General features: G+C 38.1%; 4 protein-coding genes across 4 annotated transcripts; 2 read left to right on the forward strand and 2 right to left on the reverse strand.

The window, feature by feature from the left end:
* Positions 1-44: 44 nt before the first annotated feature.
* Positions 45-5,192, reverse strand: LOC116306151 (SAP domain-containing ribonucleoprotein). The gene is made up of 10 exons (XM_031716197.1): positions 5,115-5,192; positions 4,816-4,915; positions 3,762-3,922; positions 3,060-3,124; positions 2,908-2,962; positions 2,531-2,604; positions 2,382-2,418; positions 2,045-2,113; positions 1,322-1,399; positions 45-667 (listed from the first exon to the last, which is right to left on the reverse strand). The coding sequence occupies exons 1-10, from the start codon at positions 5,145-5,147 to the stop codon at positions 629-631; spliced, it is 711 nt and encodes a 236-aa protein (XP_031572057.1). The 5' UTR covers positions 5,148-5,192; the 3' UTR covers positions 45-628.
* Positions 5,193-5,226: 34 nt separating this feature from the next.
* Positions 5,227-12,184, forward strand: LOC116306148 (vacuolar-sorting protein SNF8). The gene is made up of 9 exons (XM_031716195.2): positions 5,227-5,391; positions 8,219-8,269; positions 8,840-8,978; positions 9,941-9,993; positions 10,201-10,252; positions 10,491-10,560; positions 10,861-11,002; positions 11,693-11,767; positions 11,860-12,184. The coding sequence occupies exons 1-9, from the start codon at positions 5,338-5,340 to the stop codon at positions 11,950-11,952; spliced, it is 729 nt and encodes a 242-aa protein (XP_031572055.1). The 5' UTR covers positions 5,227-5,337; the 3' UTR covers positions 11,953-12,184.
* Positions 12,185-16,323: 4,139 nt separating this feature from the next.
* Positions 16,324-21,595, forward strand: LOC116306144 (uncharacterized). The gene is made up of 3 exons (XM_031716190.2): positions 16,324-16,468; positions 17,297-17,692; positions 18,787-21,595. Exons 1-3 carry the CDS (start codon positions 16,405-16,407, stop codon positions 21,156-21,158), a joined length of 2,832 nt encoding a protein of 943 aa, XP_031572050.2. The 5' UTR covers positions 16,324-16,404; the 3' UTR covers positions 21,159-21,595.
* A 41-nt stretch (positions 21,596-21,636) lies between these two features.
* Positions 21,637-22,894, reverse strand: LOC116306145 (uncharacterized). Its single transcript, XM_089027518.1, has 2 exons — positions 22,395-22,894; positions 21,637-22,194 (listed from the first exon to the last, which is right to left on the reverse strand). The coding sequence occupies exons 1-2, from the start codon at positions 22,759-22,761 to the stop codon at positions 21,929-21,931; spliced, it is 633 nt and encodes a 210-aa protein (XP_088883644.1). The 5' UTR covers positions 22,762-22,894; the 3' UTR covers positions 21,637-21,928.
* Positions 22,895-23,392: the final 498 nt, after the last annotated feature.

Here is a 23,392-nt window from a genome sequence, read left to right on the forward strand (position 1 = left end):
TACGCCACTGAATCATGATGGTAGATTAAACGAGACATATTCAATTTGTTTTATAAAGTTTTATTTCAAGTAACAACATTGATATACGGTAAGAACGGTATGGATGTCCATTCAAGCAAAAGAGAGAGACTGGAGCCCCGTTTCTGACACATCGTAAGTCACGTGTCAGACTATCGAAAGTGGGCTATTACTCGTTCTATCATTCTCTGGAAAAAGATATCCCGTATCAAAACACTAATATGACTTAGAGTAAGGGATAGCTTTCTTCTGAGGTTTCTCCTCCAAGGTTTCAATCTTCCGTCGTGATTGGTTAAAATATAATTGTAACAGCGAGTAGCAAAAGTTTGAGAATTCTTACTGGAAGATAAAAACAGCTAATGACCCCCAGTGAATCGCCTCTTTAACGAAAACATTATTACCCGAGTTCCAGCTATCTTTGATCTCGCAGACTTTTTAACATTGAAATCGAGATATATGTACACATAAAAGATCTAATTTGGATTAATTCATCCTGTTTCCAAGGGGTGTATTGGAAAGTCCAACTTTTCCCAAAGCCATTTTCTAGATTTATGAGAAACATATTTAGAGTTGTCATCAAAAAGCTGGTATTCTTTTAGTCCGTCATCTGCTAAGTGCTGAATCGCTCTGCACGCTTTTTCTTCTTGGCCTGAAGACAAAAATGACAGTTTAGCATATATTGATCAACCAACATTTCTTCCATACACATCTCTTATACATTTATGAATAACTTGTATACTGAACAGCGCTGTTGTAGGCTGTAAACTCCTAATAGCGCAGCGCAACCGTGACGTCATAAAAACGAAGACAAAGGCGAAATTCGGACAAACAAACTTACAAGTTTACTTTCAGCAGATAATTTTCACAGCCGATCGCAGTTTATCTTAGTTTATATGGGTTATTATTGTAACTTTAAGTAAAAATAATACAATCGGTTCGTATAATCCTCGTAGCGGTTAAACAGAATGCAATGTTTGTCCGAATCTTTAAGCTATTTTTAGAATCAGTGCGCTGCGCTATTTCTAATTCAATCTACAGTAGCAAGGACCTAGATGAAAATTACTTAGCATAAATCTAATTACCCTAGCAAATTGTGTATTTTTTAAATTATTTCTTAAAGTATGAGAAGAGAACCAGAAACTCAACACAAAATAAAACTTCAGGATCTGATTCCAAGTTGCACTGGTTAGACACTATGATGAAGTGTTACTGTATAACATCCATGCTTCAAGCATGTTTCTGGCAATAAAATACATCATTGCTTTACTGTCTTCAAGCTACTGCCTGTTTGCACTCCTCTTACCTCTATAGAATCATCAGCTGTGATCAATGATGCTCCAAAACGTTCTTTTCTTTTCAATAATCTGTCCTGGTCTTCAATCTAGGACCACAAACAAAGAAAAATACAATTATCTTCAAGAATATAATTATTGACTAGTATACACCTAAATCCAAATTGGCGCATGACCAGTTGAAAATGAGGCATCCAGGGCGAAAATTACAGTTTTTTCTTATAAATTGATGCTACAAAATTGTCGCGTTCCTGAATGTAAGAAAAAAAGAAAGACAGAAAAAGTGAACAAGTGTATACTTTGCATTGACACCATATTATTTCTTTGCATTTGTTCCTGGATGCCTCGTTTACATGTAATACACTCGGCCATGTGCCATCTTGTACTTAGGTGTATTGCCATAGAATTGCTATAAGAGTCGGTGGTTCCTTTTATGACACTTTGCAACTTGTGAATAAAAACTGCATGTGTGCACTTTTCATGAAGCAATCTATGTCTGCCATATCCAGAGATCGAAAGCGTTAGCTGACAGCAAGCTGCAGCAAAGGGCTGCAAAAACTTGTTTTGAACTTTGTAAACTGAGTCTGACTAAAGCAATAAAATTACTATTGCAGTCAAGGCTACGTACATGTATTTTAGAAATGAATATATCTGGGTTTTTTTCATTATCATTAGACAAGTATCTAGTCATCAACAAACTTTGCTTAATATAATAAAATAATAATAATAAATACCTTGGAAACAACAGGTGATACTGCACCAAACCTTTCAGCACGTTTTTTAAGCTTGGCTAGGTCACCAGACTGGTAAGATCAAATGATTAAATTATACCATTAAAAACAAACATACTTCATGGGAGTTTCTCCAAGTTCTACAGGCTTCCTCCCTCAACTTCTAAATTCATATTCAATGATGAAAAAGGGGTGCAAGTTTGAAAGCCACTCACTATTAGCCGTTCAGAGGTGGAGGAAAAATCTGGGCCAAGTTGTTATTGCAGTGTATCATGGGGTTGTCCAGGGGACATATTTTCAAGATGATAAATGAGAAAAGAAAATTTCCAGTTATTCTTACCTCTGGAGAAGAAATGCTGGATGTGTTGGAACCAAACCTAAAAAAAACAATCAAAGCTCGAAAATGTTTCTTTTTATATGAGAAAAAGATGTGGGAAATGATATGAAATACTAATGACAGTAGGTAGCAATGTTTGATTGATCTTATACCTTTGGGCACGTGATAGTTTCTTGTTTTCCTCACTTGCTGGACTACCAAACCTTTTCATTCTTTGAAGTTTTCTCTAAAATTCACAACAACAACAACAACAACAAAAAGATATATGATATACACTAATTGCTAATTATCAATGCACTACACTGGAACATACTGTTCTACAGTATGTCATTAGCTTGAAAAAATGTCAACAAAAACACAAAAAACAAAAAACAAAAACAAAGAAAAATCAAAATACATAAACTTTTTTCATATTCTAGAATACATTTTTTAAGGTCATATGAAAACAATGTGATAGTCAAGTAAGATGCATAAGTTTTGCCTACCATACTACTGACATATAGTTTAAAATAGAAATGACACCATTTACCTCTTCTTCTGTTAAAGGCTTTGTTATTACAGTCTTGGCAGTCACTGCTTGTTTTCTTTATAGTCAAAAAAAACATGTTAAAATATAATCTAGATCTTAACATATTAATCTAGAGAAATGTAATGGTATTTTTAAAAGTTTGTTCAACTTACATGGGAGTTTGTACTGTCTTCTTTGTTTGAACAACTTCTGGAAGAGGATCCTTATTTTCAGCACCCTGTAATATTTGAAGCAATTAAAAATTAATATTGTCAAAGCATTAAAATACATAATTAAGTAATATTGCAAGTGTATACTGTAGCTAATATATCTCAATGCTGAAAGCTTTATAGAATGTGACCTGCCGCCTGAATCATATGCAAAGCAAATTATTGAAAGTCTTTTAGAAAACAAAATTTAAACTGTGTAAAGCAATACCTATTCCAGACAAAAAATTCTTTTTGACTGGTCACATTGACTGGTCACATGGACTGGTCCCGTGGACTGGTCCCATGGACTGGTCCCATGGACTGGTCCCATGGACTGGTCCCATGGACTGGTCCCATGGACTGGTCCCGTGGACTGGTCCCATGGACTGGTCCCATGGACTGTTCCCGTGGACTGGTCACATGGACTGGTCGCATGGACTGGTCGCATGGACTGGTTGCATGGACTGGTCACATGGACTGGTCACATGGACTGGTCCCGTGGACTGATCACATGGACTGGTCACATGGACTGGTCCCATGGACTGGTCACATGGACTGGTCCCGTGGACTGGCCCCATGGACTGGTCCCATGGACTGGTCCCATGGACTGGTCACGTGGACTGGTCACGTATATACAATTCCCATAAAATGTGAATGTAAACTTACGTTGAGTGGAGTTACTTTATTTGACTCTGGTTTCTGTTCTAAGGATTCTTCAGCCAAGACATCATCGCTTATTTCTTCCTCTTCATCATCGCCAGTTGCTGGTTCCAAGTCATCCTCAACTTCTTCATCGCCAGCATCTTCACTGTGGTCTACTTCATGTCCTTTGAAAATCAATTTAGTTTTGAGTGTATTGTAATGTGAGTGTGGATTAAGAGGGCATCTGGCTACATGTAGTCACCTTTTCAGGTTAAAATTCAACATTCATGCCTATGTAATTAATGGGAAGTATATTCAATAATTACACCATGGTATTTGTCAGGCTATCTATAGTGGAAATAATGTTTTTAGTAAACACCTTCATAATTATTATTAGCTTGGATAAACTTTAGAAAATAGGTGTCTAAATCAAAAAGTTTTTTTAATCATCAAAATCATTATGTTTCGTTATCTTAGTTCCACTTCTGGCCAGACATTACCCGACAACTGACTGTTAGTTAATTATTGAATTTTCCTTGGCTAATATGAAAAGTAGAAAGTTTAAATTATACTTTTTTTCAAAATCCACATTGGTAAAATATGGCTAATACATCCACTTCCGATAATAAAGCAGTAACTGCTTATTTTTGTTGTGGTTTGAGATATGTACGACATGTAAGACATAAGGTTAAATGACAGCCGACAATTATACTAGTGGCTCAACCAATCAAATTCTATGACTCCATTCTGATTGTATAGAATAGTCAGATATGTGGGAGATTCTTGCAGGCTCTCCCTTCTCCCTCCCTCTCCTCAATTCCGTCCTCCCCAAACCCCCTCCGAATTACTTAGGGCTACTATATATGCTAGCTGTTATTTCAAACCCTGAATATAGTATACTGTGGAACAGCCTCTGTAGTATTTCTCGTAATACAGTGAATGTAACTCTGATTGCATGATCTCCTCATAGTCATGAAAAACCATGTAAGCCGTGCATGAGCTGTAAGACAGTACTGCACATTTATTACAAAAACTGCTCTCAACAACTACGCTTTAGTACATCACAACTACAAAGTACCTTGTTGTCGAAGGAATTCTTTGAGTCGTTCTTTGAGGTCGTTTTTGTTTCCCTTTATATCTAAACCATGGACAGCGAGCTCTTTTCTGAGCTCTGCAACCTAAAACATGTAAGAACATACAAGAATGGATGCTGCATTTGATAATCTAGACACGTGTCATTAGAGTATTCCTCTTTGGAATAACATCGAAAAAAAGGATTAAAAGATCGAACCTATAACAGAGTAACATAGATTAAATGTTGGAAGTATTATATGAGAAGAATTGATGCATAAATTTAGTAGTTTAACCAAGTCTTACCTTCATTTTCTTGACATTCAAAGCGTCCGCCATCTTGATCAACAATCAACTACGCATGTGCAGTACTACCCAACGGCATCTTGGGATAGAAAGAGCCTGCGATCTTTGACAAGTGATACCGCTGAAAATGGCTGACAAGTTTCAAGGAACAGGAAACAATGGTTAAAAACTACCAATTATATTATTGATTAGGCTTATTTTTCCCAAATATCTATTTTTCACGATGAGAAGAGGTCCTGGGGGAGTAGGTGCTATCAACAAACAGCGCCTTGCTAAGGTATGTATTCAATATATTTTGAACTTCGAAATGAAATCAGATGAGCTTAAACAAGCTTACAGTACTTATAGACTGGTGGGCCGAACCCCATATCGTAAAGGTACGGGCATTTCTGTCTGATTTATGGCAACATACTTATTCTTGTTAATTAAAGTATGCTGATTTCAAAAACCAATGTTGCCAAGTTGGATTTTAACGCTAAAGCTATGTTTTTAAGCATTTAAAATGTGACGTCAAGACTGAGCATGAAAACGAGGCTTTAAAGTATTTCATGCTTTGGCCTCTGCAGGGACGACTCAGATGAACTTTTATACATCTCCAATGAAGCAAACAATCATTCTAAACAATATCAGATGCTTTTAGGCGGAAATGGCAGGTCACGTGACAAATCGTGAATGCGGAAGTAAAAATTGTTAATTCAATAAGTTACATCAAATTTTTTCAGCAGAATTGAAAAGTTTTAAACGTTTTTTGAAAGTATTGATACAATAACATCCTAAAACTTGTTTACTAAATAAATCAGACAATTACGTGACCCATGTCATCATAAGGAATTATCGATATGTCGTCTACACTTTAGCGCATATATTTCTACTTACCTGCTGTACCTAGTCCACCAGCTATTTTAATAAACATTGATGCATTCGTTACTTGTGGAATTTTTGCAACTACAAAGTCCAGTGCACACAATTTTTGACTTTCGACACTTGCATCGTTGTGTTGCACAGCCAGTCTTGCAATTGCAGGAGATCATTTCTACGCAAGCATTGGGAATCGGGTCCAAAGTCATAAGAACTGGTACCAGGAAGTCGTCTTTGATCGTCCATCCTGACTCCTCTGGTTGAGGTAATATTGGACGTGCAATGTGAGCTTGACGCCATATCATAGCTTGATAATGCGCTCTCATTGTATGGTGCTTCAATGCGTCGCTCGTAGGCGGGAGCTTGTCTGGGGCCACAAATTTGGCAAATAAGTTAAAGCGAGCCATGTCAGTTGAATCTGCCTCTGTCTTGTATATCTTACACACAAATCTCTCCACACCGTTTAGTTCATCCAGTCCCAGCGTTCCCGCGCCTAGCGGAAGGAGGAGCTCAAAGTGTTCATGAAAAACTTTCCATGCGGTCTTTTTTGAATGGCCACACAAAAAAGACGTTGTATCACACCCAGTGATTGCATGGAATTGTAAAAGAGCATGCTCTGAAGCTGGAGGAAGGTCGTTAAATACCTCTTGTAAGGGGATATACTTCGGTTTCTTGGAGGTTCCAGCCCAAAGCCAGACTTTTGAAGTGATGTGTTCATTATGAGCCAAAAGAAGAAGTAGAACATCTGTATCCCGTGCCGATATGACAATATTGTCCACTGTCCCTTCTTGGTGTATGGCATGCAAAACAAAACGAGTGTCTGCTTCTTCGTGAGTAGATCGCAAAGCTTCTACATTTACTCTACTGTCAGAACATTGCACTTCTTCTTCATCATGAAACCCACCAGAAACTATAAGGGTTTTCTGTGGAGGTGCTTGTGCGATTAATTCTTCTGAAAGAAATCGAGCTAAATTGGCTTTGTTATCGCCAAGTGCAAGGAAGTTTGACCAGTTAGTAGGTAATGGCACGTTTCTTCCTTCAATCACTCTTCGAACTGAACGTGTGTTCTTTGAACGTCGAGCCCTTGTACAGGCTTTGATGGACATCTTTCTATATCTATCAAATAAAACGTCAACTCTTTCAAAGATAGACCCTGCCTTGGCGAGCACGACTCTAACAAAAGTGTCAGAGAAGTCACCAAATGTCTTTGCTTTTTCTGGCTTGCCTATTGCTGCTACTAATGCAAAGCCATCGATCATCAACGCTGACCGTCCTTCTAGAGTAATAGAGCCTGGGCAGTCAACTCTTTCTGTGAGAACATCAGCTAATATTGATTTATTTCCAGTTCTCAAAGTTTGGTTCATCTCGGCGAGAGAGACAGGTACCGGCATTAGTTCATGCTGTAAAATTGCCTGCATGTCAACTTGTCGACCAGCCTCGTATGCTGTAACCAGTCGGTAAAGTAGAGACACAGGAAATGCGCTCGATTGCTTCCTCGTATTTAGAGTCGCTGAGGTCATATCTAGCCTTTGCAGCTTCCTGTAATCTATTAAGGCCTCTTATGGTACCACTTTGCAGATCTTCAACACTATCAGTTAAGCAAATGATGCATAATTCTTGTTCAGAATGCTCTTCTTTACGCTTACTGCATGACGCCATTTTCATTCTAGATGTAACCGCTGACCAAACGATAGCTAGTTTTTTTTAAGTACTCACTATTTTATGTCTTATGTTTAATAAAAGGTAAAAGGGAATTAAAAAGGATCTTAGCATTATCTAGTTAAGTTAGTATATTTTTATTTTTATTTTGACTATGAACACAACCGTATCTTCCAACGCCATTACTTCCGCATTCACGATTTGTCACGTGACCTGCCATTTCCGCCTAAAAGCATCTGATATTGTTTAGAATGATTGTTTGCTTCATTGGAGATGTATAAAAGTTCATCTGAGTCGTCCCTGCAGAGGCCAAAGCATGAAATACTTTAAAGCCTCGTTTTCATGCTCAGTCTTGACGTCACATTTTAAATGCTTAAAAACATAGCTTTAGCGTTAAAATCCAACTTGGCAACATTGGTTTTTGAAATCAGCATACTTTAATTAACAAGAATAAGTATGTTGCCATAAATCAGACAGAAATGCCCGTACCTTTACGATATGGGGTTCGGCCCACCAGTCTATTAGTACTTTATTGTTTTGAAATTTTTATTGAAGCTTCTTTTTTCTTCTTCTTCCTGTTTCTTCAGGCCAAGTATGCTGAAAAAAGAACAGAAATAGCAGACATCCAGCTGTCTCAGGTTAATAGGAACCATTCACGAATAATACTATGTCTTCATTAAAAGCACTCTTTTACTCCGACGAAGGACTAGCGTCCGAAACGTCAGAAAGTTTTTTCATCTTTTCACGGTGTATAATTTACCTTTTCATCATTACTGTTTCATTAGAAACACCGACGCAGCTCACACTAGTTTCTAGCTAGTTATATCTTTTCATTCACGAAAAAATATATAGGCTTGAGTTATCCACACCAACCAAATATATGTAGCCTACCAGGCACTAGGCTAGGACCAAGGCACTTGAGCTTTCAATGCAAATTGAAACTCCTGGGGAAGCATACAGTATTATCACTGCCACAGTCATGCTTGATTGTGAACAGTGGATGGGGATATTGAATGATAGATGTAATATAATAAAAATTGGGCGTTATTCCCTCCCTCACTCCCTTTCAATTACTTTCATTTTTATAATCAATAATGTAATAGCCCATAATGAAATAGCAGATCATTGGATTTCTCCTTTTTTAAATTGTTGTATATGTATCACATATTTATGATTGTAAGTGTGCTTGAATTATTCTAACTTACCAGATGGGAAAGCAGTTGGATTCGTTCAAGAACTACCTTGAAGAATTTGCAGCCAAGCATAAAACAGATATCAAGAAAAATCCAGAATTCAGGGGTCATTTCCAGAAAATGTGTGCAAGAATAGGAGTGGACCCCTTAGCATGTAAGAATCTAAAATTACTAACATGATTGAGGAAAAGGGGTTAACTATGTATGGAAGGTACATTAGGGTAGTGCACAGGGATTAAAAGCATGTATGTTCCTCTGATTTTTATCTTTAGTGCATGGAAACTACTGTGCTACTCTCCTCTCCTTCTTTCCTACTCCTAAGTCCCTAGTTCTCCATAGTTTACACAGTATCTGTGAGACCAGGGTGCTAAGGAATGAAAAATATGGAAAATACCTAGTGTTTTTGTTATATTAAAAATAAATTGTTTGGGCCTAAAGAATTGTAATCAGATAATTTGCACAGTATTATTATCATCATTATTATCATCATCATTATGATTATGTACTGTTTAAAAAACGAGTAGGAGTGTTTTATCAGGTATAAAAGCATGAGGCGTAGCCGAGTGCTTTTATACCTGATAAAACACGATCTACGAGTTTTTTGAACTGCTTAAAACACTCATGAACAATTCATAAGATTTTGGTTTAACTGTAGCCACCATACACATCACGAACATGGATTTTTATACTTCGATAGAGATTTGACGTCACGGGCATGCGCAACCAGATTCAATAGAAGCTCCCACACGTTGGATATTGCGTGCCAAGGCAAAGATAGGCACGTTAGTCAAAGATCATTAGGGTTGACTATGACCTTGATGAAGCTCTATGTCTTCATCTAAACTTGGATGCATACTTCATCCCTGATGAAGTCATCCTCATAGTATTCGAGTGGTCTTTATATAAAGATCACATGTGTCTTTATATAAAGACACATGTGTCTTTATATAAAATCACTTGAATACTAATGAAGAGGACTTTATCGGGTATAAAGGTTCATGCATGTGACATGTATGGTGGCTCCAATTGGACCATAAGCTTATGAATTATTAATGAGTGTTTTAATATCATTTATTAGTTCATTAGGTGACTTCTTTCATTTCTTTATTTCCTCAGCCAGCAAAGGATTTTGGGCAGAACTTCTCGGTGTTGGAGATTTTTATTATGAGGTAAGACATTGTGTAATATAAATTTCATGTGTGTGTTTGGATGACACAAGTCTTCCTAGGATACCAGACACAGATCAGAGATGGAAACCAGCCAATCAGAATGCATGATTATTAAGATACCGGACTGGTAACAAAAATAAATAATACATATAATAATTATCAGAAATTTCCCTTAGGATGTCTAATTTTCTCTACTTTGTCTTGTAGCTTGGTGTTCAGATTGTTGAGATCTGTATTGCTACAAGACCAAGAAATGGAGGTGAGCTCAATAGATTTCTGAGTGATAAACGAAATAGAAAAATAACATATAATAGAGCATGTGCATGTTACATCATAACCACCATGTTGGCTGATGATAACAAAGCATTCCTCATAAGCTCTTCTCTTGTTAGATCAACCATCACTGTGGTCGTTTCATTGTTATTTATATCTCAAGGAATGTTGAGTCACATGGTTGCACACACTGACAGTACATCCAATGTTTTTTTCTTAAACAGGTCTAATTGCATTAGACGACTTACATTCCAGGATCTTAAAAACAAGTAAAGCAAGACAAGATGTTACAGAGTAAGTCAATGAGATCAGTCTGCATTGTTTAGTTGAGAAATCTGATTTGAGCAATTCAAATTTCAAATTTGGTATTTCCAGGAAAGCGCTGTTATGATACTAGTTGCTGCAACGTAATGCCATTTTCATTCTATGCTAACCAGAGATAGATTTGCTGATGAAACAAAGCAACTTGGCACTAGAACTATTGTGATAATAGTTGGCAAATTAACATCACAATGCTGATGTTTATAAACACCAACTAGCGCTGTAAGACAGTTAAGTAATATTGATTGTTTTCCATATCTTTGTTTATGTTAGAGATGATTTGGAGCGAGCAATCAAGAAGCTTCATGCTCTAGGCAGTGGATTCCAGGTGATTCCAGTGGGTAAAAAGAGGCTTGTTCAGTCAGTGCCAGGAGAATTAACAATGGATGATACGGCTACTCTTCAACTAGCACAGGTTTATATTTCTTTTAATATTATTATACTTAATCCCAGATGTGCAAAGCATATCTCTTTTACCTCTGTCACCACCTAATGAACTTGACCTGTACTCCTGTATTTTAGATGACTCAGGTATACTTCTGTGGCTTAGATAGCTCAGACAGTTAGTACATTGTGCCAGTGTCACAAAGTTAATGGATTTGAGTCCTGTTCTAAGCCTGATTTTTTAAATCCTCTCTGTACTTTCAGCAGCAATGCTGCACAGCATTGGCACAGCATACTGTATTTTATGATGTTTAAATCTTGCTGCGTTGAGGATGACCACACTTATTATTATCTGTCACCTCATTTTGGAGAAAAAGAGAACATTTAAAGAAATATAAAATAGAACAAGTTCTTCAGTCTGTTTAAAAATATATTTACAATATTATAAAGAGGAAAGTTGGTGTCAAAATCAACCTTAAAGTGTAAATAAGTACTGTAAATGTGTGTTGAGATTATCTAGAGCAGAGGGTCAAGGTGTTTATCTGGTGAGAATATTGAGGTTTGGCCCTGTTATGGCTTGACATTCATACACCACGCCACAGGGTAGCACAGTTTGTCATGTTGGGTACACTACAGCAGAGCAATGACCGTAGATGACTTGCCCTTACCATTAACATGTATATATAGTATATAATATGTATATATGTGACTTGTATTTCAGGGCACTGGTTTCACATCAGTTGAAGCACTACAGAAGGAACTTGGCTGGGATGAGGAAAGAGCTGTTCGTATATTGGTAAGTATTGCTTGTAGGTCAGACTTGTATGTAGGATTGCAGTATACGGATCACATCTGGATTGTTATATTACTGTACTTTGTTTTCCCCAGGACCACATGGTACATGAGGAGTTAGCCTGGGTTGATGACCAAGCTGATAATCAGAGGCTTTACTGGTTTCCTGGCCTCTTTGCTGACAACTAATCTCATATTAATGGGATGGGTTTGGGTGGGGTGGTGAGATAAGAAAACTAAGTTCTCAAAGACAATCTGTAGCAGTCTTGTTAGTTCCAAGTTGAGTTTGCATTTATAAGGAAGATAACGTCAACAATCAGAAAATACCAGGGCTACCCAATATTTTCCTAAAACTGTGGCAAACAGAAAAGAAGTAAAGCTTACTGTAAATATTCTATTAAAATTGAAATATTGCATCGTGTTGCTATCGTTAGTAGTTTTCTTTCGGACAGAGATTCCAACAATTCCACATAAACCCATGACTTAATTGGCTTTATTTTATACATAGGGAGATGTTCTTATCAAATTTCCCTGTGTGAAAAACAAGTTCGCGACTTTTTTTAGTCAATCAGAAAAGCGAAACGATTTGTCACACGTGAAAAAAGCGTTTCGTCCAATCGCAAACCACTGTCGAAGCGAATCGTGTTTTCACGGTCGTCGCGGGTAGCTTTGTCGAGCAGCTTTCAAATACTTTCAGTGTATTCAAGTTGTTCGTAGTTCAAATTAAACTTATCTAATCAAGAGCTAGGAGATATTTGTGGGGATGGCTGAACAATCAAGAAGATTTTTGTGTCTCTTGACAAACCTATAGACAAGTTTATCGAAGACCAAAAAAAACAAAAAAATAAACAGAATTTACACTCTGTCAAAACACGAAGAGATGTAAGTTTGCTGACTGAGTTTCTCAACTCCAAAAATGAAACGAGAAGAGTCGAGAAAATCCCGCCAGAAGAGCTTAATGGGTATATCAGTGAATTGCAGTACTATCTCAAACGAACAACAGAAAAACATGTCTTTGATTCTAAGTGGAAATACTACAAGTACGTCTATAGAAAAAAGGCCAGTTTACAAAGTGCAGTGGCCAACGAGTGCCGTGAATCTTCATTCATGAAAAGTTCTAGTTTCCCTGCAGCAGGTCCTTTCAGTGGAGCAGTTTTTCAATGAGGACAGTTTGACATGACTATAAAAACTTTAAACAAGTCGCCGACTTTCACCGATAACTCATTCAAATCAACAGAGTCAACCCATTGCTTCATGACGCATCAAGCGTGTGTTTGAATCGTCGAAACGAAGACAGCCCTCCGTTTTGACAAACTAAGTTTATAAGACTTCATTGACCACTGATTTTGGTTGCTTATTTCGTTATTTTCTAAAGAACAGTTTCATATTTGGTTTAGAATTTAAACGTTTTGCTATTTACTTTGTACCAGATATGTTTTTTGATTTAAATAGTGATATTTTTACATGTAGCAAGCTTTTAGCTTTTCGGAGGAGAATTTTAAAATACAGCAGTTTCGTATTTTTTTAGAGAACCCATTAAAGGTGAATAAATAAAAACAACAAAATCTCAGTCTGTATGAACTAAATAAATTACAGCATGGAAAGCGCTTTGTACGGGATTTTCCCATTCGTTGATTTTGTATCTGAAATCTCACTCTTTCGCTTCGCTCACTCGTTCGATTTCAGATACTTCACCAACTCGTGCGAAAATCCCGTACGCGCGAGCTTTCCATGAAGTAATCTCTATGTTTGGTGCATATCACATAACGCCCGTATCATCATGTTTGGTGTCGTGGTCGTTCACGCCTTTTGTAGAGGGCTATATAATGAATTAAGAAATACACGGCAGAAACATGGCGACTCGACAAGTTGCACGTCAGTGATTTCATTAGCAAGAAAATACTGCTGCCAAAAGTCGTGTAAAGTTTTATATTGAAAGGATCATTTGGTAGACAGGGCTTTAACTTCACAAAGAAAAATTTCCAATTTAGAGATAAATATTCCAGAAATTCTTACCAATTAGTAATGCACTAGTCAATTGAAACCCCCACTCCCCGACCCCCGCGAAATACCGGGGAATTTAACATTTGAGTGGTATTAAAATCAGACATTTCCCCCGGTAGTCGGGGGCACATTCTGTCAAAACCCCCGCTATTGTGGCCCCGTTATTTTGGTTTAGTAGTCAACAAGAAACACATTTCACGCCAACTCCAAATTCTTGTGCTACACAAAGCCAATCGTTGTGTGTTCCATGCACTAAATATTCAATGCTCATTATTTTCATAAGCTCTGAACCTCAAATCGTGCGAAAACGTTTAGGTTTAGCTGAGAATTTAATGGTATTAAATTGAAAATGAACAATGCTCGTAAATATTGGGAAGCAGTAGTTTCAATAGATTAATCATGATCTGATTCTACATTCGAACTGACCGAAACGACTGAACAAAACCCGCGTATAAGAACCTGGGTTTTTTAAGAACCTGTTAGGCTAAAATTCTCACTTTAAGACCCCTCCACATAAAAACCTATTAAGGCTGCAATTTTAAGAAAGGTTCTTATCACTGTGGAGTTCAGTGTAAAAGTGTATAGGTAGAAACTGCTATAAGTTTGTTTGAGCATGTGTTTTGTGTACTCAGCATCATTAAGGCATGGCTCTCAGATGAAAAACTGATTAGCTATATCATAGCCAGTTTTCTACGAATCTTCCCCAAACTTGGCAAGTTAATGTCTTTTGTGAAAAGAAGGAACCTTAGAGCCTTGGTTACCATGGAAACTAAGTCACGTGACCACAAGGCCGCCATCTTGGATTTTTAAACAAGCCGTTTGTAAACGTACCGAAACATCTTTAAAAGTCATGAAAATGCAGATTACTATTCATATTTACGATGCCTATATGGATCTAATTGGATATCTTGGAAATTATTTTAAGTTTAATTTTCCAAAAAATTAAAAATATTCTAAAAATTAAACTTAATATAATTTCCAAGATATTCAATTAGATCCATATAGGTATTGCAAATATCAAAAGGAATATGGATTTTCAGGACTTTTGAAGTAGTTTCAATACGATTACAAACGATTTTTTAAAAAATCCAAGATGGCGGCCTTGTGGTCACGTGACCTGGTTTCCATGGTAACAGATATGCGGTAATTGCTTGCCTTGAAGAATTACTACTACGAGCCAAATTTGGGAAAGATTCATAGTAAACTGTCAAAGATATGAATAAATAAACGGTTTTTCCATCACTTCCTCAAAAGAGCCATGCCTTAATGGTGCTGAATAGAACATACTGCTCTGTGCTTGGAATCACAACGCCTTGGTATTTTTTAAGATAGCCGACCTCTTGTTTCCAGGCCCTTACATATTCAAACGAGCGTTAAAATCCGCGCTCGATTCCCCGCTGAGAAAACCATTCGTTAAATCCCCGAACCCCCGGTGCAATAATGCTCTTAAAAGTACATCAAAAACGCGTCACGTCCCCGTTCAGTGCCCCGCTAGCCGCGGGGGTCGGGAGGCGGGGGTTTCAATTGACTAGTGCATAAGCACTAATCTTGTATGCCATCAGAAATGTCAGGTTTATAAGGCAACATTGAAAACTGATACAGCCCTCAGAATGAAAGGTAGCGAATGTACAGTTGGACACGGTGATTGCACGGTGGACGCCAGACAAAAGAGTGCATGAAAAAACGGATAGAATAATCCCGCTTTCGATTGACTCAGGGTTTGAGCTCGATGTCACGTAGATCGCGTGTGAATTTAGACGCCTTTGAAGCTTATACAACATTACAACCAATATTGTAATATTGATGTTAAATTTAACAGGTACGTCGGAGAATTGTTTTGTAAGGGTTTTGAAATCAAATTGTGTTATTTCAATACAAGATCTCTTGAGGGAATTCTCTTTGAAAGTCTCACCGTCAAATGTTGTGTAGCCGTAGTGAAATGTAAAATGATTATTATGTAGCGAATATAAGTCGAAGAAATTATCTTTTTAATGAGCTTTTGTGGTACATTTTGTTAATTTGCCATGGTATTTTAGTACTAACTTCACACTTCTCCCGCTGTTTACTATTTTCGTGAATAGACAAGAAAGGTTCTGGTGACCGCTATCAGTCTCTTCACCGCGAAACTAAAACAATCAAGAAAGATCGGAAAAGATCTTGGTTCAATAAGTATTGTTAATAACTAAGTCATAACTACTTTTCATGAAGAATCGTTCACATTAGCAAAAACAACCAAAGATCTATAAAAGTTTTAGAATATATATATACATAAATAGGGTGGCTAGCTCTTACTACTAACTAAATATCTTATGTTTTAGTTGAAGTCTTGAACAGAAACCCATTGAAAAAGATGGCAGAATGAACATGTATTTCGTAAACCTAGCTATTGAAAGACCCCTCGACCAGAGTGTTCAGAAAAATCTATACTTATTTCTCAAACTGTTTAAGTATTCATGGCATGTTTTTGTTTGTTATTCGCTTGAATACTCTTCTTTTCGGTCGTCATTTTGTTTTTGGTTTCTAGATGTAAACAGGTAATTCCAAGGCAATGACAAAATGAAGCTGGCTTTGCTCTTGTCTGTCTTGTCGTAGGGAAACAAGGCAAAAAACTTTGTGTAAACTGGCAAAAAGCCAAGAATGAAACTCTTAGCGCTCCTCTTGCTTGTTTGTTTCGTTCTTTACGAAGTTCTTCAAGTAGAAGGTAAGTGTAAGCTACAATGGGTTGAACTAAAGCTTGAAGTAATTTTTATTTGAACGAAACCTAATGTAAACAAAGAGAAAATACCTAGTTTTAACCGTAAAAAAGGATAATGAGCGTTTAGTTCATGGAATCGAATCTTTTCAAAATAACGATTAAAAGATTTTGTTTTAATTTTTAAAGTTAAAGATTTTTTAAAAGGAAAAAGCAGCGAACAAATTTGCTAGTTTTCATAAAAATTGGATAACCTTGCGGGCGTTGTTGAATTTAAACTTCAAGTAAAAACAGTTAATATAGAAGCAGCCAGTCAAAAGGAGTAATTTTTTAATATTTGAAATACGAGAATTACGAAAAGCAAGCAGAACTAGACAAAGAAAAATATTTCGTTTGTGTAGTCGAGCAAGTGGCGTGTCACCTACTTTGACCACCTTTCATCAGTACGCAACCTTTGACGGTCAACGTACTTTTATCGAAAAGAACTAAAGAAGCTAATCACAAAATTATTGGCGGAGTTTGCTCAAGACGTTTTTGTCATAAAATCCCGCCATTAGACCTCATCATTTTAATAACTGACTTGACATTTATACGGTCGTCAACTGAATATTCAAACAAAGTTTGAAGTTTGTCAATACTGACGTAGTTCTGGTATATCTTGTAGTAGTCAGTGAATGGCTAATCGTGTTACTCGTGGAAAAATTTCTCGTAGAAGTATTAAGGTTTCGCTCGAGAATCAATTGACTGGAATAAACTGAATGAATATTATTGGCTGATGATGCAAACGTTTTTACAATTATTAAGTTTTAAAATATATTTTGTCTTTTGTTTTGACAGGAAAATCGAAGCAAAATGTCGTGAAAAAATTATTACAAAAATACATTCATCACCACAAGCATCCCCATCATCACAAGCATCATCACCATCATGTCCATCATCACCATAAACACCATCATCACCATCATCATCACAAGGCGCATCCCCACCATAAGCACTGGCATCATCACCACCATCACCATCACAAATCATTCCATCAGAAGCTTGTTGAGCAACTGAAGAAGGAAAAGCAGCAGCATCATGTACAGAATGCTGTCAACCAAAGGGCAACTAAACGACAATCTCTTCCACAGCTACTTGTTAGTCTGGGTAAAGGATTCATGCAGCTTGGCCAACATCTGGGAAACAACGAATCACATGCAGATGTCCAAGCCAAGGGCTCCACGATAAGACATGGTACGATATAAAATAAACATTTGATGTTGCCAAGGATATCCTTCAACTTTACTACACCGCGCAGGCTATAGTAGCTAAAGCTATGGCTGGCAGATTGATTGACCGATACTTTTATGAAAAGTATTTTTAAACTTATTTCGGCTTTTTATCATGCCTGGGAAAGGATTTTTTTAGATAGAATAAAGGCTCAGTTCCATATACGTCGAACTGCACATGAGCCGAACTAAAATGAAACAATGGAAAACAAGGCGGTCTTCCTTGCTGTTAGTAAGATTGTCTCATATGATCATGAAGTTCGACGTTTGAACTAAGCCTAAGTTGTCTTAATTATGACTCCGACGAGTATGAATGATTTGCTTGTTCTAACCACTCACAGGGCATTTTTTAACATGAATCAACTTTTGTTGCAGCATTTATTGCAGGTTTCCCTAGACTGCGAGCTAAGTCCCTCTATATATGTTTATGTTATATATGAAATATGTTTTCTTAAATGTTTCCAAAGGTGGCAGGAAACATATCGGGAAACATGTTCACTCAACATCGGTTAGCGTATGCGCACTTTCTTGTTTACTACCGTCCCCTCCTCGTCCATCATCTTGTTTTGACGAAATAGAGCAAGTGTTGCTATGTAAAGAACTTTTAGAGAATGTTGACTTTCGTAACGAGGCATCAGGAAACATAGTTTTCCATGTGTCTTGGATCGAAGCATGAAATGTTTCTGACATAAAGCTAGCAGAAAGATCTTTGCGTCTTGGAAACAAAATTTGTTGCACGCAGCAATGTTTTCCTTGTGGCTAAACTGGGAAACATCGGGGAAACATGCGCGCAGTTAACATGTTTCTGGCAACTCGTTTCTTCGTTATAACTAGGGCCTTGAAGGCTGCATGATGTCATGCAATTCTATATCAGTTGAAGACAACGGTTTCTTCCATCAGGTTTTAAATAATGCTTTTCGTCCCGATGATGAATGGTTCAAGGAGCGAAAGTTTGAATTAGAATAAACCCTGGTTAAACTTAAAGTCTATAACCATTAACATGAAGTAATGCAACATCATGCATCAATCATTCATTTTATTGTTCTATTACATTTCTAGCTCCCACTCCAAAGCCCATGGTTCATGATCAAGTTGCAACTACTCAGGCTGCCACTAGAGCCTTTGCCACGCCTTCACCTACATCTGAATATGACCGTGAAAATGATAACAGTGATGACATCGGTGGGGCTGCTCTTACGTCTGCTCCACCTACTCCAACTGTATCTCAGAAAGTCACAACCTTTGACGGGGATGCTCCACAATCAAACGATCGGGAGATGACAGTGCACATGCCCCATCCTAAGAATATAGATTCATCGATCATTACTCCAACTCCACAATCTGAACCAAGTCCAAGACCAAGTCCTAAACCACAAGGTACTACTTATGACGACATTTCTTCACCTACTGACGACAAACAAAAACCAATGAAGCCGACAGTGATTCCAACTGCCTCAAGAATATCAAAGCTCAATCAGGATCCATCAGTGAAACTTAAAATGGCTTCTGATTCAGATAAGGAGAATGAACCTATATCATCCCAAGATCGAGTAGATAAAGCCAAAGATATTGATGAACATCGAGATAGTTCTATACCGAAAATACCCAAGGTAAAAGAGGAGGAGAGTATACCAAATCCAAGCATTGAGATACCAGCAGACCAAGCACGTTCACTTGAATACAGTCCTACAGAATCAGCCATTGATGGAAGAGCAGAAGACGAGTCTTCTCACAATGAACAAGATAGTCATTTTGGTACTTCCCAAACCAGCAACGAAAATCCCAGTCCTAATCTTTTCGTTAGTGAAAAAAATATCGGTGAAAATGTAGGCCAACTGAGAATAAATGCTACACAAAATATTGACAAAGTTATGGAAACTAATACAGAAGACGACATTTCTTCTAATGATGAAACAAAAGGATCTGCAACAAGGAATACAAATGAAAGCCCCAATAAACTGGACGGAGATCAAGTTAATGGGTTATCCCAAACTAAGTCAGAAGACACAGCGAAGGTCGTAGAAACAACATCAGAGGATTCACAAGCTGAGGAAAGCATTGATGGAAAACATTCAGCAGAACCAAGTGGCAGTAATACAAACACAGAATTCAAAACAGAAGCGAACAGTACCGCTTCTAACGAGATCATGGACGGAGAAGTTCTACCTACGGAGATTGAAAGTCGTCATAATTCTATGGATGACTTAAGCTCAAAGGCTACTACGTTTTCACCAACGGCAGCATTAAAGTCAAGTATGGAATCTGTTGAAGGAAATGCTAAGCCATCCAGCCAAGATTCTGATAGCACTACAGACAGGGTACCTGCTCAACCTTTAAGAAGTCAAGACTCTGAAAGCACTAGTGTCGATGGAACCACTCAACCATCGGGCCAACAAGATTCTGATCACAAGGTTACCAATCAAGCAAGTCATGAAATTAATGGTAGCATAAATGAGGTCACTCAGTCAGCACCTCATCCTGATGACGATCTTGCAGCAAAATCACCTTCAGAAGAATTATCTGGTAGCACTAAGTATGCAGATCAAAACGCTCAACCAACAACTCAAACCGATAGTAGTAGAGAAGAACTTGCTAGACTACCAACCCAACAATCTGATAGTATCACAGATGGAGAAGTACAGTTCACAAGTCAGTCGGTCAGTAATAATTCTTTGGATGGATTGGGATCGGCCCATGGAGATGATGATATCATGGTTGGATCTGGAGCTAGTGAACCATCAAGCCACGATACTGGGGAATTAAAAGACGCATCATTATCAACCCTAGGAACGAATAACACCGCGGAAGTTACAAAATTAGTCACAACCAGTTCTGGGACAAATGGAGATGATGTCAAAACTGGAGAAAGGGTTGCAATTCCACAATCATCAAAGCAGGATAGTGAATATTTCCAAAATGCATCACAATCGGGTCCCGTATCTAACAGTACACTAGTAACTGGTGATTCTGACCCTTCCGTATCTGATTATGTACCCACACAGGAATCAAATGATCAGTCTACTAGTACTGCGGCAACTCCATTGAAAAGCAGTGACCATAGCCATTCTGATGATATTGTAGGTGGACCTCCCCACAAAGCACCAGTTTTTCAAAGCAACACGACTTTGGATGGTCAAGAATACGATGAAACTAAACTAGGGGAAACTGCTCAGTTATCAGACGTCCCCGTAGATGAAGCATTCAATCCTACTGGGGAGCACTTAGCTATGGATAACAAGAGAGAAGAGGAACAGAATAAAGTCACCAACAATGCAGTAAAGAACTACGAAGAACACCAAGAAAAAGTCAACTCTTTTCCAAGTGAGATAGAAGATGGAGAGGTCCGTCCTCCAACTTACAATACTGTGCCACCTAAGACCGAAGAAATCAATACTTACAGCAACTCGAATGTTCCTGCTATTTATAATTAGGTATCGAACAACTAGCGCAATGAAGTTGCACTGGGAATATTCGCAAGAGAAAAAAAGTACCTTTAAGATTCATGTTTCAACCTCAAGAATATGAAATATAACTTCAACACACAGATCTAGAAGTATTTTTCCAACGTCCTATGATGTTAGTAGACTGATGCCTTACAGAATAGGGAACATTTTGTAAACTCATTAGATAATATAGAACTTGTAGTCAGGTCTCTTATGGCAAAATATAGGTCCCATCGTTACAGAAGTGACAAAAGCGCCAAATTTGGCAGAGATGTTCCTTAGGATCCACTAAATAATGTTAGAGGGGGAGCCCAACGCAATTCTTACAATTAAGGGGGATTAAGGGGTTTTTAAAATTTACCTTAATTACGAATTGGGCTACCTGTGGTGGTTTGCAGTTTTCAAGTAAAACAGCGCACAAGAAATGCAGTAGTGACATTTATTGACTGAAACTATTATGCTTACTCATTTCTTCGCATATACATTACATGAGGCTTTTGGATATATACTAGTTCCCAGTCCCTTCTCGCCAAAGCTTATTGCAATTCACGTTCCCTTTCTCAAATTCGCATTTTGAACCTAAATTACTGCTGTTAGATCGATATATGTTCGCGAAACAAATGTACTTTTAAATAGCGCTAATAGAAACGCCAAGAGATAACTATATTATTTGAATTAAGTTAGGGCTACATAACGGAAACAATGTTCGATCGCTGAAACTCTTCAGATTGTCCCTTAAGCTTTATGCAATTACTTTGTTAGCATTGGCATCTACAAAGGGGGGTACATCCCAAGGAAGCCTTGGCACACTTGCATCTTGTACAGGCACGTTTGCAAGAGCACTTAATCAGTTCACTGCAAGCCTTGGATACTTCGGGAATAGTGATCCATTTCGGAGCCCATTTGCCATCAACTTCAAACCACGAGAACTGCCCTGGTGATGGCACAGGTGGCTGTGGCTGATTGCTAACAGTCCAGATACCGGCCTGGTAAACGGTGCGCCGGGCATGCTGCAAAAGGGCATGGCCTGCAAACAACAACATTGTCGATGTTATTAAGGATTATTTAGAAAGAGATTGATCCTAGTTTCATGGAAAGAGGGTGCAGCGGGTTAGTTCAAACTTGTCATTGCGAGTATGTGTCCTGTTAGCGTCCTGGACCCCTGACTCTTCCTCTCATAAGTGAATTGGAGACAAATTGTGATAAAGAAAAAAGTAATATTTACCTGTGTAGGCGGGAGCTTGTCCATTGCTCTGCTGTTCTTGCAGAATAGCTCCATCCGGGTTAGGTTGATGTCGGATAAGGGACTGAGCTTATCGTACAGGATTACCGTGTATCTCTCGATCTGTTTGAAGAGGGGCGAGTCTGTCGTAAGCTGCATAAATGGCGTTTTGGCAAGCATTTCAAATGTGGGCGTGACTTCTGGAAATATCTCCCATGCCTGCCAGGCTGACTTCTTCCCTTTCCCAAAGAAGCAGGAGGTGGTATCGCATCCAGTTAATGCGTGGAATACAGGCAGGGAAGTAGATCGTGGTTTACCAAGTACAGCACAAATAGAGTTGACGCTGACGAAGCGAAAGTTTCGACCCATACCAAAGGCAAGCCACAGATCAAGTTCCGGCTGGACTTCTCTCAGGTCATGAAATTTTCCCACCAAGATGACTAGGACATCGGTATCCACGGTTCGGACGAGGACAGTTTTCACCTCTTCAACTTGGATGGCGTGAAGGATATAGACCACAACCCTCGTATCTGCCTCCTCGTGAGTACAAACTGTCATAGCGGTTACAGAGCCAATGGAAATCACAGAAGTACCTGGAGAAAAATCATTTCGGTAGTTAACATTTTTTGTGTGATTCCAACATAGGTTATACACATTAGCATGATTGTTACCACTTTTCAATATGTCTTAGTAAGAACACTGAGGGGGGCCGCTTAGCCGAAAGATTTGTTAGTTAATTTCCTTTGTTGTATTACACATACAGCATATTTTGTTTGAGTATCATAGCTGACATATGTGTTGCATGTTACCTGATGTAACGTGGATTGTCTTCGTTTCTGGCCAGTTATGTTCAGCAACCTTCAACGATAGGAACTGAAACAACTCTTGTTTGTTTAACGGGTCACGCAAGAATGACAACCAGTTGGATGGTAGTTTAGTACCAAACCACTCAGGATCATAGAAATGAGCGACTTTAGACTTGCTGGGGTGGACATTTCTT

The sequence above is a fragment of the Actinia tenebrosa genome, unplaced genomic scaffold (assembly GCF_029948245.1).
Source record: "Actinia tenebrosa isolate PJP-AT-01 unplaced genomic scaffold, QUT_ActTen_1.0 PGA_scaffold11__36_contigs__length_13525064, whole genome shotgun sequence".
NCBI classification, from domain to species: domain Eukaryota; kingdom Metazoa; phylum Cnidaria; class Anthozoa; order Actiniaria; family Actiniidae; genus Actinia; species Actinia tenebrosa.

What these genes read in the sequence shown, in the direction of transcription:
- LOC116306151 (XM_031716197.1), bottom strand. Translation starts at nt 5,147, where the DNA reads ATGGCGGACGCTTTGAATGTCAAGAAAATGAAG. An exon ending in AGAATTCCTTCGACAACAAG is followed by an intron (nt 3,923 to 4,815) that starts GTACTTTGTAGT and finishes TGATTTTCAAAG; the next exon opens with GACATGAAGTAGACCACAGT. An exon ending in CCAGCATTTCTTCTCCAGAG is followed by an intron (nt 2,114 to 2,381) that starts GTAAGAATAACT and finishes TGATCTTACCAG; the next exon opens with TCTGGTGACCTAGCCAAGCT.
- LOC116306148 (XM_031716195.2), top strand. Translation starts at nt 5,338, where the DNA reads ATGAGAAGAGGTCCTGGGGGAGTAGGTGCTATCAACAAACAGCGCCTT. An exon ending in AGGAGTGGACCCCTTAGCAT is followed by an intron (nt 8,979 to 9,940) that starts GTAAGAATCTAA and finishes TTATTTCCTCAG; the next exon opens with CCAGCAAAGGATTTTGGGCA. An exon ending in CTACTCTTCAACTAGCACAG is followed by an intron (nt 11,003 to 11,692) that starts GTTTATATTTCT and finishes CTTGTATTTCAG; the next exon opens with GGCACTGGTTTCACATCAGT.
- LOC116306144 (XM_031716190.2), top strand. Translation starts at nt 16,405, where the DNA reads ATGAAACTCTTAGCGCTCCTCTTGCTTGTTTGTTTCGTTCTTTACGAA. An exon ending in CGAAGTTCTTCAAGTAGAAG is followed by an intron (nt 16,469 to 17,296) that starts GTAAGTGTAAGC and finishes TTGTTTTGACAG; the next exon opens with GAAAATCGAAGCAAAATGTC. An exon ending in GGGCTCCACGATAAGACATG is followed by an intron (nt 17,693 to 18,786) that starts GTACGATATAAA and finishes TTACATTTCTAG; the next exon opens with CTCCCACTCCAAAGCCCATG.
- LOC116306145 (XM_089027518.1), bottom strand. Translation starts at nt 22,761, where the DNA reads ATGGGTCGAAACTTTCGCTTCGTCAGCGTCAACTCTATTTGTGCTGTA. An exon ending in CAAGCTCCCGCCTACACAGG is followed by an intron (nt 22,195 to 22,394) that starts TAAATATTACTT and finishes TGTTTGCAGGCC; the next exon opens with ATGCCCTTTTGCAGCATGCC.